This window comes from Epinephelus moara, chromosome 14 (assembly GCF_006386435.1).
Source record: "Epinephelus moara isolate mb chromosome 14, YSFRI_EMoa_1.0, whole genome shotgun sequence".
Classification (NCBI taxonomy): Eukaryota; Metazoa; Chordata; class Actinopteri; order Perciformes; family Serranidae; genus Epinephelus; species Epinephelus moara.
Window position 1 is genome coordinate 16,998,063 of NC_065519.1, and position 12,278 is coordinate 17,010,340.

Below are 12,278 nucleotides of genomic sequence, written 5' to 3' on the forward strand. Positions count from 1 at the left end.
TGCTTCCTGTGTTTCTTCCTCGTTCTTCCCTGGATCTCTCACCCTCCTTCAGATCAATAGCTTTGCTTGTTCCAGCAACACCTCCCAGTGTTTTCACTTGTCCCTCCCTGCAGGATGCGAATTGGACGTCCTATCCTGTGCAGTGGTTATGCTGTGAATCAGAAAAGCCAAATTAAATTGCCTAATTGGTTTCCTTGGGAAGGGTAAAACAGATTTAAATTGATTACCAGTAATGGCCTTTTGTGGAGCCACATTGGCTTCTGCTGTTTGAGGAGGATTTAGCAAAACCAATTAATTTGCCTCACCTCTTCCGCGCCCTCCTTCTGTTTCCCTTTGTCTCTGTCTGGGAGCTTTTTCATCTTTGCTTTTTCCACTTTCTAATGCCGTCCTTCATACTCCCCAAAATAAAAGGGATGATGACGATAACGTCACTGGATAACAATCATTCACGCCTAATTGGCTGAATACTGTCAATTCTGGTGCTGATAAAATGCTTTTTTTCCCAGGTCTGCTGTTACGAAACTGGCCTGACAAAAGATAATTTAAATCTCTCTTTCAATTACGTAGGCCGTGCCTGTTTGCTTCCGCATGGCAGCTCTCGCTGCAGCCGCCTGCCTCAGCTGAGAGAGGAAAAAGTAAGATGTCAAGGTCACATTTTGTCACACAAGCTGATTAAATCCCCTAATATGTTCCCCCCCTCTCTCTCTCTCTCTCCGTATCCCTGCCTCAGTGTTTCTCCACCTCCCATCAAATATTATCACAACCAGACCTAATGTGACATTTAGAATGGGGAAAATTACAATCACTTAATGTGATTTTATTAATTACATCGGGGCAACTATTGTGTATGATTAAAACAGATGTCATCCACCTCATGGGAAAAGGAGAACAACCATTTTCTAATCTAAGTGATGACTTCTAGAAGCAAAGTCAACAGGTTTTTTTTCCCCCCCAGCAAATTATAAAATATTCAAAGCCAGATCGAGACGTCAGCATCATCTGTTACTGTGTTTTGCGACTAAGCAAAGTCAGACTGGTGTGCTGAACTTGTTTCAGCTCCATTGCGTGCAGTAAAATTAAATGCAGTTAGGCTGAATAGCCCATGACAAATTAACAAAATAATTTCAAGCATTGTAAGTTTATTTATAGCTGACTTCATGGATTACAGATGAGTGAAGCAACCTTCCACCGCCTAAGGTTCAATAGAGATGTAAGAATAATGACTTAAGTACTGCTGTTTAGTTGGATTACACGCAGATGCCTGGAGCATTACAAATTACTGTTGAAAGAAGGATTTCATCATGGTGTTACTTTACACGCACACGGCGTGGGTATTGCAAATTTGTCTTAACAAGAGTTGGTACACGTTGCCATGGAAACAATGTTCGAGCACCAACTTGACCTCGATGGGTGAAGTTAATTGTTGTCATCGTAAAGGTCACAGAGACGTTACCTGAGCAGCTGTACTGAGTTTGGAAAGTGTGAGTGAGGGCAGAGCAGTGGAGAGAAAAGAAAGCAAAGTTATATCAGCATGTGACTGTATTAAAAACAATAAACAATATAACAGCAGGGAGGCGAGTTTAGCAACAGGCAAGTTTATTTATATCGCTCCATTCAGACACAAGGCAATTCAGAGTGCTTTACAGGGGGGACAGAAATACATTAAACTTAAGACATTAAGAAAACATGAAAACTCCATTTAGAAGACAATAAAAACAAGAAGTGAGAGCAAGTATATAAATAGTTTTAAAAAAGTAATCTTTCTTTTAAAGGAATACTTCACCGACAAAATGACCATTTGTGTATCAATTAGTCATGCTGTGTTACTTTGAATTCCTGAAGAAAATTTTATTTTTCTCACATGCCTCCACAGGAAATGGTGAACATATTGATTCACTGATTGACTGATGATCACATTTAACAACAGCAAAACAATATACAAGCATCTGTTTACAAACTCACACAACTCGTGCAGAATAATTCAAGTCTCATTCATCCAGTACTTCCCAAACACATGCATTTTTCTAACAAAAGTTAGTACTGGAGTCAACTTCAACTTTCACTTCAGTCTTTAAATAATAAGGTTTTAGGGGGAAAAATTGTTTTGGAAGTGCTCGGTATGTTTTGATACAGTTTTGCTGCCGTTATACGCAGTCCCCAATCAATCAATAAATCAATATGTTCTTTGTTTTTTGTAAAGGTATGCAAGAAAAAAAAGTTCTCTTTAGGAATTCAAGGTAACATCCCACGACTAATTGATATACAGATGGTCACTTTGTGGGTGAAGTATTCTTTTAACAAAACCTTTAATTGAGTATACGTGGTTGGGGCTGAGCAGGGAGGCAAAAGTGCAGATTTTAGACTACAGAAAAAAAACATGTTCACCTAAAAAAAATGAAAAAAAGACAAAGTAAGAATTTAATATTAGCTAAAATAGGGCCTAAAAGAGGCCAACAAAAAGAACTTAATGAAAAATACAGCAAACTGAACTGCAACAAAACTAAACTGAAACAAAGAGAAACCATGATGACACACAAGGGGTGGCCAAAAGACGATAACTGAAATAACTTTAAACAAACACGGGACAGATCAATGGGCCCCAGTGCATGCTATTGTGACGGGCCCTAATGGACGCTAGTTAAAAGGCACACACACTACTAGCAACTGTTTATGCAAAATCCAAAGGAATCTAATTTAGGGAGCTTTGCTACTTTTTCCCTCCTGTTTGTTTCCCTCTTGTCCTTTCTTACTGCCATTTTTCTGTTAAAAAGGCATGACTGCTCACTGAGCTTACAGATGTGCTCAGCTCATCTGTCTTGACAGATTTTGCGCCTAAATGAGCTACTGTATCATATCGTCTTCTCACATGATCAAATAGAGACTTGACATTACAAGAAATTAACATACATGCATACATACAGGCAATCATGAGTGCATACTTGTATATGACAAAAATATCAAAGACAGTAAGAAATTATTAATTTAATTGAATAATCTTTTTGTATGTATATTGTTTATTCAGAGATTTTATAGTTTTTGTAGGATAAACATTTCATTTTGTTAAAAGAAAAGACAAGAAAAGAGAATTTTGATGGCTGTGGGTTCAAATTTTATAGCAAATGGCACTATTTTGAATTTAATATGTTTTTTTTTTTTTTTGTTTTTTTTGTAGTTTCAACATGGCAATCTGAATCATTTGCAGGGGCCCAGCCACCCCACAGGCCACAGTGCAGCCACACCGTCTGCACTGTCTATATTTACGCCCCTGACACAGATAGTTTGCTATAACCCAGTTGCATAAAAGAAAATGTTGGTATTGTACGATCCTGCAAACCACGTATATGTCACACAAGTTTCATACATATCATAACAGCATTTCTTAAGTGACCTGGTGTATGAGCTGACTGACCAACAAACAACAAAACCAGTTTTGTTTTAGGGAGTTGTTGCTGTTTCCATGGGCTTTTTAGGCTCCAAATGTGGGTGTCCTGTAGTGACCTGTCACTGTTTTTTCCAGTGCCACAGAAAGTGTTTTTTTTTTTTTTTTTTTTTTACAGAGCTATTGCTGCTTTTCCTGCCGGGTTTGTGCTTTAAAACCAGGTATTTTAACCCAAAACATATTCTTTGAGTAACCATAACCACATGGTCTTTGTGGTTAAACCTAACCACATGTTAACCAGACCACTGTTGTAAAATTTCAACCTATCTGCTACATAATAATGTAAAAATGTAATGTATCCATAGTTTGCAGAAATGTTCAATGGCCGCATTTTTTCTGGAGATTACGTTGGTCGTTTAAAACTCAATATTACTCTCATTGAAACAACTCTAAACTAACAAACCTAATTTAGAAAAACAACAGATAAAATTAAAGTAAAGATTTGAGAGTGATAGACTTGATATAACCAATGTGTTTAGTCTGCTGGTGAGGCCGTGGATGCAGCCGCCATAACACAGCACAGGCTTGTATTCAGTTATCTGACTCATTTTTATGAGCATTTTGTTTTCTGCTCATTACTTGTGACTTATTTCCACATTCCAGACTCACATGGTAAATGATAAATCATGTTAATATTCCATCAGTGGTTTCACAAAGTGAGGATAAAAAATGTTCTTTCATTTCTCTTTTTCTGCGGAGTCATAATGGCAGTTTATATGGGAAGTGATTATCAAGGATTGGGCAACTCAAGTGTCATGATGGGAAGATGTGACAGGAGGAGAGGCTGTAACAGAGGTCAAAATACATACTGCTGAGATACTGCTCTGAAATCCATAATGGCTTTTTTAACCACACCAGACGAGAGATTGAACCACAGAAGTGTATGATTTCTCACTCTCTTCGTCTCTGTCGTTGTGTTTTACCGTATGTTCACATTTAACAACCAGATCTCCTTTCACTTTCACCTCTTCCTTTTCTGTGGCCGCGTCCCCACCTGCATATGAAGAACGAATCTGAGATAACCTTTTACAGACCGCAGAATGCTAAAGAAAGTACAACTGTATCTGGGAAGATAAAGAAAGAAAAGTCTATCCAATTGAACAAAAAGTACAAAGACACCAGACAAAGGAAAGAGGAGATATTCTTTTACTGAAATTAATTTTCCACTCCTGAAACTCGCTGCCCACAGCTCATATGTTTGGCCTGAGGTTTGCGAGCCAAAGGCCGCGGTCTGTATCAGAGGCAGCATCTGCGAAACATCAGACTCTCTGAACAACAAGCACAGTTGTTTTGAGTGAATAATTTATTTCAGTCAAAAGTGGTGTAAGCAATGAATCCAGATTTGACATAAAGCCCCGAGATATGAGGATAAAAATCTGCTCTCTGAAATATGTTTCATATAAACACTCAACTTGTCTTCAAGCAAAGTTCTCAGACAACTTGATGTGCAGACGTCTGAAAAAAACCTCTGACTAAAGCAAGTATATTTATAATGTTAAAAGCCCCTTTTAATATATTTTGCACGGAGCACATTGTTTAACACATCAGCCTTGACTGAGGGTAAACAGTCTGGAAGATGTACACTGCAGTGAGCTGACGCTACGTGATGTACTCTAGGAATATTGAGGTAGCTGTTATACATACATTTACAGATAGATGTGAGATTTGTCACCTTTAGAAATCATGCAAATGTTAAACTCTGAAAGGGATGAAGTGATGACATTCATTTCCTGTTGCAGTTCATGTTGTCTTTTGATTCTGTTGTGAAAAGAAATAAATTGCAGAGTTTCTCATAGGCCTGCTGCAGCATCAGGACCCACTGTCGGGAGCTTAATGTGGAGTTGCAGGAGCTTTTTTAACTGATATACTGTAATTTATTTTAAACACATCTAGAGCATATAATGGCCTGAAGCAACACAGAATAAATACATCTTTATAATTCATTAAACAGGTCCAACATGCCCTTGACAATAGAGTCTGCCATACTCACAGGACAGCTGCAATTGTTGGAATCTGAAGTAATAGATTAAGAAGCGATATCATGCTGCAGCTGGTCAACATCTATGTAAAAGGTACAAGTAACAGCAAACCCAAACTCTCAAGGCACACCTGTATTTATACCTGTGCACAATAGCCTTAATAGCATGTGTTATCACTCTTATCATATAAAATATAAATCAATAAAACTGTCTACTGACTTTCAGTGGGAGGTCGTCACTGGTGCTTTGTTGTAATTTGCTCCTTACAATAAAGTGATCCATTGTCTGAACTGGGTACAGTACTGGAGGCAGGGCCCTGTGCATTCCTATAAAAGTTGCTCAGTGGTGCGTGAAGCCAAAAAAAGTTTGACTCCCTGGGTATAAAATTACACAAATCTGCCCACTAGAGACTTCGCTAGCCGAGTGGCTACCTTCCAGTTTACCGCTCCGGTAACTTGAATGCGGATAAAACGATTTAATCATGCGGCTCCTCTAGACTTTTGTTACGGGAATGAATGGATCAAATCCTGATAGAGACATGAATCATTTTGCAGGGGTTGAGACTCTCAAACAAATGTATCCACTGATTTACAGACGTCTCTTTTGGAGTGTCAGTCTATGGTAACACAGTTTGTCCATTGTGTCAAATTGGCTTTAAAAGCCCCAGGGCACCTCCTGGGGGCCTGAATAGACCAAAGTATTTGACAAATTAAAATAAGGTAGGACAAGAATGAAGCCACCCAATTTGATGGCAAACCATAATTGATTAGAATTTTCACTTAAAAAATAAACGTCCACTCCGTCACAGTTTAAGTTGACCTTAGATGCTGACTAACATTTGCTGTGAAAAGCAATGATTTCTAAGCATCAGGTGCTCATCCTCAACATTTGCATGCTACTGTACCATGTCATGGCAAACCAATGTTTTAACCATAGACTGTATAAAAATATGGATGTAGTCACTGTGACGTCACCCATTGGTTTCTGAGGAGCGGGTTTGGAGCTCAAAGTAGTGGCCGTCGCCATCTTGGCAATGCCTGACTCTGCCCAACTCCTGGCCAATCAAAAATGGGCAAAGAGGTGGGCCAAATGAAGCCTGGTTGCTTAAACACGCCCACCTCGATCAAAGCTGCTAAGTTAGCTAAGGCTAACACGCTAGGCTAACAAGCTACGCTACTTTGGCTAGCCCTGTGGTGTTGGCTGCTCCCGCTCATGCTCCCACTTGGTGCCAGCTCCCTCACGAAACAAAATATCCAAAAAGCACAAACACGGCTGAGAGGTCAGGTTCAATGACTTGCGAATTAGCTGAGATGACGCCTAGCAGACAGCCAGCGGCTAGTTAGCCACCTGTGATGGCGCCACCTGTCACTCAAAGTGACCACGCCCTTAATTATGTGCAACTTTAAGCCTTAATAAAATTTAAATGGATGAGTTATAAAAAAAATTCACCCCCACAGTTGTCATGAAAGGGGAAATTAGCTATAGAGACCAAACCCGTTTTTTGTACCAGGCTGTAAACATGTTTATTTCTGCTGTAAAGTTGAGCATTTTAACATGGGGGTCTATGGGGATTGACTGCCTCAAGTGGCCATTGAACAAACTGCAGTTTTTGGCACTTCACTCGTCATCCCTGGAGGTTGCTGCTTGGTTTTAACAAATTGATGTGACATTTCACCAAAAAAACAATGTCAACCATGGTGCCACTACAGGAAAAGTCAGTCTGTCACTAAAGTCGTAACCTGTGCAAAATATCATGTTTCATATTTCAGTCTGGCCCAAAATAATGGACCAAACTTTAGATGGATTTTCTTTAGAGCCAGTAGTTACACATCAACACGGTCCCACTAATATAATGGTGAACAATAAAAAGCAGCAAAATCATGAACACAATTTTTTTTTTTAAATCTCTCAGTGTAAAACATTTTATTTCTTTACATTTATTTACAATCTTCATAAAAAACAGTATTCTATTAAAAGTGCAGACAGACTCTGTATCCTACTATCTTCCGTGGAACAACAAAAGAGCCTCTTGTTCCATAACTCAGCTTCTTTACTTCTTTATTAAATTAAAGTAAATTATGCCTTACTCTTCTCCTTCTCACTGAGGAAAGTCCTGGACCTGGAAAATCCAATAAACAACAACAACAACCAGTTAATGGACAATAAACTGCAGAATGCACATCTCTCAGGCTCATCTATGCAGACACCCAGACATTTGTTTAAATAGCATTAAAGGAAGGAAGTTTCCTCTCACCTGCTCAGACCAGCGGGTAGCTGGATGCAGTAGCAATGCCACACTGGTTGTGTTTGTTCCTGGTCATCTTGATGTATCCCTTGTCTCCCCATCCTAGACCCCAGCTGTAGAAACACACACACATTACCAATATCATTCGGCTGCTCCGTGTGAAGAATCGTAATCACGACATTAGTAACAACAGCATGTGCAGACATAATGATCTGTATTCTGACAGAGGTGAAATAATGGTAGCGATTCACAGTAATGGGGCAGTTGAAGAGGTTGACAACATCCTGAGTGAGTTTCACTTCATTTTGGCAGCTATAAATAAGACGTCTGTGAAAGCAGCAACTCAGTTCTCTCTCTCCACTGTAATACTGATACTAGTGTTAGCACCACAACAGTTCATTATTACCTTACCTTTAGACACTACATGTTAATGTCGCCATCTTTCTCCATGTGTTACATTAACTCTATACACTATTGAACTATTCTCTCTGTACATTGCCACATTCCTTTTTCTACTTCATACTGTGAACTTTTGCAAAATCCTTACACAATATTTTGCACATTTCTGCACATAGCTACCACTTCTAAAATGTTTTTTATGTATTTTTATTCAGATATATTGTACATATATTTCTTGTATTTTTTCACATTGTCTATTTGTATTTTTCTCGTATTTTTGCTATACTTGCTTTTATTGTTAATTTAATTATGTCTTCATGCTTATGTTATCAAATCAAATCAAGTTTTTTATAGAGCAAATTTAAAAGCAACTGGAGTTGACCAAAGTGTTCAAGTGACACACAAATAGTAGTTCAAATTTTAAAAGGCACAATAACAACGATAAATGGAGGTAGAAAATCCAAAGCAATATCATAATATGAACACAAGTCTAACACAGAAACATAATAAAAGTGGTAAGATCAATTTTTATATCTGTTTAAAAGATTATGAAATACTACAATATTAAACTCACTAAGAGCAACCAAAGGCCATTGAAATCATGTACGTCTAAAGTTTTCCCAGGTAGCCGAAATGACCTAGCCTAGCATCAGCCAAACTCAGCAATCGGCATGCAGGATGAAATTAGTTGGGCCGCATCCTGTTGCCCCATGAATGAATGATCTGGCCAAATCACCTGGCTTGAGTTTCAAGTTTCAAGTTTATTTATTTAGAAATGGGACAATGCATATTAATGAACATTTTAAAAGAAAAAAAAATGTAAATATGAGAAGAGATTGTAGCCGTACGGCTAATTTCCATCTCCTGTCCCAACTGCCAACACTGCCACCACTGGGCCATTGTCAAAAATGACCTGGCCCAGCGTTGGCCCAAACTTGGCCGGCCGGAAGAAATAAGTTGGATCACAACTGGATGCCAGACTTGGTTGAGACTCGGCATGAATGACGCCCCAGAATCAGGCCAAATCAGCAGGCCCAATTCCTGCCGCCGACACTGCCACCACTGCCCCCACTGGGTTGTCTTGAAAGTGTCAGTGGAGGGGGAACATTTGATTAAAAGCAGAAGGCATTTCCAAAGCTTTGGAGCAGCCACCACAAAGACACAGTCTCCCTTACCCTCTAGCTTCAACTCTGGGACAGTTAAAACACATTTTTCTGAAGATCTAGAGCAGGGGCAGACAAGTTCTGAGAGGTACAGGGGTGCCAGCCCATGTACAGCTTTGGTAAAAGATAACAAATAAAAGAACCATGAAATCAATCCTCTAATTGACAGGTAGCCAGTGCAGGGATAGTGATTGGTGCTATGCTACAATACTCCAAAGACAATTCCTGGTATGTAAGAACTGATTTGTGGCTGGAGCAGGTGTCCCATACTGTATATGAAAGCGCTGTCCTTGCCGCAGTGGTCACACTTTCAATTTCGGCCTGTGGCCCTTTGCTGCATGTCATCCCCTTTCTCCCTCCCCTTTCACCCTTAGACTGTCCTATCCAATAACGGCAAAAAGCCTCAAAAAATGTGCAGCAGATTAGTGTGTTTACCTGTTCTTGACCATCCAGTAGTCCTGTCCGTTCTCAGTGCCATAACCCACAGCCAGGACACCATGGTCCAGGTCTGAGCTGCTGCACTCTGGCTCATCATAAATTCCTAGAAACACACAAGCACAGATCAGACAGATAAATTGTTAGGTTTTTAAAAAAAATCCCATCCCCTCCTGTAGCAGAGGCATGTTTTAAACAGTTCACCTGATTTATACAGCTGGAAGGATGCATGACCGGCATCAATGGCTACAGACACAGGTCCAATGGTGGCCACGGCCTCCTTCAGGGCATCTTCATCGCCTGGTGTCACATCAACGTAGCCTGTGCATTTGGCACCAATGTGGTCAGGGTTGTAACGGCACTGGCCATCCTAATGGAGAGAAAATAGTTCACAGTCCTTACCATATTGATACATAATGAAAGAAAGTGGTGTTACAGTGTATATCAGGGAACAGATTTTCCATGTACTGTTTCAGGGTTTGGAGCCAATATACATTTAGTCCACAAGATGGCAGTATTGGACATCTCTTAAAAAGAGGGCCACCGTCTGAATGAATGGATTTGCATCTCCAACTCTGACACTGGATGCTGTTCATTAAAAAAATTCAAACTTCTTTTTTTGTTTACCTCAGCCTCATAAGGGTAGGAGTCCTCTGTGTCTATCCCTCCGTTGGTTATGATGTACCTGAAGGCATTGTCCATCAGGCCTCCCATGCAACCCATGTTGCCGTAGTCGCCGGAGCAGTCAACCAGCTGCTGCTCGCTCAGAGACACCAGCTTTCCTGTCTTCCTGAAGTTCTGACCCTCCAGTGAGCCAGTCTGTGGCAGATATGAGTTCATTTAAAAACAGAGGACAGCTGTGTAAAGTTTCCTGCATCACCAATAGACAAGTTACTGTAGTACATACCGCACTGAAGGCCCAGCAGGAGCCACACTGCTTCTGATCCTTGATATCAGTGACGTATCCCTTGTCCCTCCAGTCAACGGTGTTGGGCAGATCAGCTCCTTCAGGCAGCCGGAAGAAAGTAGATCCGCGGCGAGGCAGAGAGGCGTTGAAGGAGCCCAAGCAGCCCTGGGAAATCAGGCGTCTGTACTCTTCGTTTTCCTAGAGACAAGGGACAAAATTCGAATGTGACTGGGTCTGTATCCAAAATGTTCTATAGTGTGTTTAATCCTACAGCAACCAAATAACACTGATGTCACAAAAGTTCAAAGCTAAATGATGACAGAAACCACATCTCTGTTTTTCTGTGCATACCATGTCGGCAAAGTAGGTCATGCCGAGCCGGTAGGACTTGATACCCTGATCTGCCATGATGTTGTGCACCAGCACCAGTCTGCGGTTGTTGAGCCAGATTTCCTTGCGTTGAGCCTCCTCTGACGGAGAGTTGTAGGACCTTCCTGCCAATCGGAGAAGGAAATAAGCTGTTATCTTTTAATTATATAGGCAGATGACGAATCCCTTTAGACCTTTAGGTGTGTAGTGTGGAAATGAGCACACAATGAGTACACTCCAGATTGAAGCCTCATGGGCAGCATCTTCTCAAATACTAGAACAAGATCTACTGTATCTGACCACAGACCACAATAAAAAATTGTCGGACAAGATTGTCTCACCAAACTTGAGTTTCCAGGCGTGGAACTCCAGGTCTTCCAGAGAGATGGTGGCGCAACTGGCCACAGCCAGAGCAGCAGCAACAACCAGCAGCAACTTCATCCTTACTGACACATGAGCAGAGAAAGCAAAGATATCCCCCGTGACTTGCAGGAAACCACACAGGCTGAGACTCTTTCACTTCAATTTTGTTTCACACACGATGTGACGTTGGGTGTCACATGCTCACTTCCACTGTATCAACTCTGTTTCCCGGTTTCTTTGAATCTCTGTTTCATCTCTCTCTCAACCTCTTTATGAGTCTGTTTGTTCACCTGCAGTACAGGAAGTGTGTGTGTTGCTATCTGTGCCGTAGCTGCTTACCTGCCTCTATGTCCGTGTGTGGTGAAGTAAGAGGTATGTCCACCTGTCGGAGATGCAGGGCTGTGTTAGAGAGGTGTTCTTATATAGCAGTCTACAGTTATGACTTGCAGTGTGTCCAGTCAGGTGGCTGTCAGCCGCTCATAAAGACAAACAGAGAAGGAAGATAGAGTCAATCATTGAAATAGGGAACATTTACGCATTGTAAGAAGTTCGCATGATGCCATTCTTTTGGGAAACATGTTTTTCAGCATCAGCAAAACTAAGAATATCAGTGTCATGAGAATCTTCTGATCAGTCACTCAGCAGTTTGTTGTTTCAGAATTACAGTCAAATAAAGTGAAAAACCACTGATGGGATTTAGTTTTTCTCCAGTGCTCTCTGATTCTAGTCACATATTGATCTCGAATCCTCTAAAAAAGGGTAAAACACACACATAAAGTAACAGCATGGATGTGTAACGTGTGCCATCACTTACCTGTTTTAGTTGAAACCTTGCCAACTAAATTATTCCATGCTGGCAATGTGTAAGTAGCTAATGGAGGCGTTTTATTTCTCGGATATGGGGGTGGTACTTCAGCTAACACCCACTGTGTTTATTTGAGCGATTTACATGAATGATCAGGTTTTATTTGAAGCTCTG

General features: G+C 40.5%; 1 protein-coding gene across 2 annotated transcripts; it reads right to left on the reverse strand.

The window, feature by feature from the left end:
- Positions 1-7,308: 7,308 nt before the first annotated feature.
- ctsl.1 (cathepsin L.1) lies at positions 7,309-11,768 on the reverse strand. 2 transcript variants are annotated; one of them, XM_050061220.1, is made up of 9 exons: positions 11,639-11,768; positions 11,278-11,382; positions 10,919-11,061; positions 10,568-10,765; positions 10,288-10,479; positions 9,865-10,030; positions 9,661-9,766; positions 7,673-7,776; positions 7,309-7,537 (listed from the first exon to the last, which is right to left on the reverse strand). In XM_050061220.1, the coding sequence occupies exons 2-8, from the start codon at positions 11,375-11,377 to the stop codon at positions 7,677-7,679; spliced, it is 1,005 nt and encodes a 334-aa protein (XP_049917177.1). In that variant the 5' UTR covers positions 11,378-11,382; positions 11,639-11,768; the 3' UTR covers positions 7,309-7,537; positions 7,673-7,676. The 2 variants fall into 2 exon arrangements, with proteins under 2 accessions (XP_049917177.1, XP_049917176.1); XM_050061219.1 differs by lacking the exon at positions 11,639-11,768 and having other exon boundaries at positions 11,278-11,436.
- Positions 11,769-12,278: the final 510 nt, after the last annotated feature.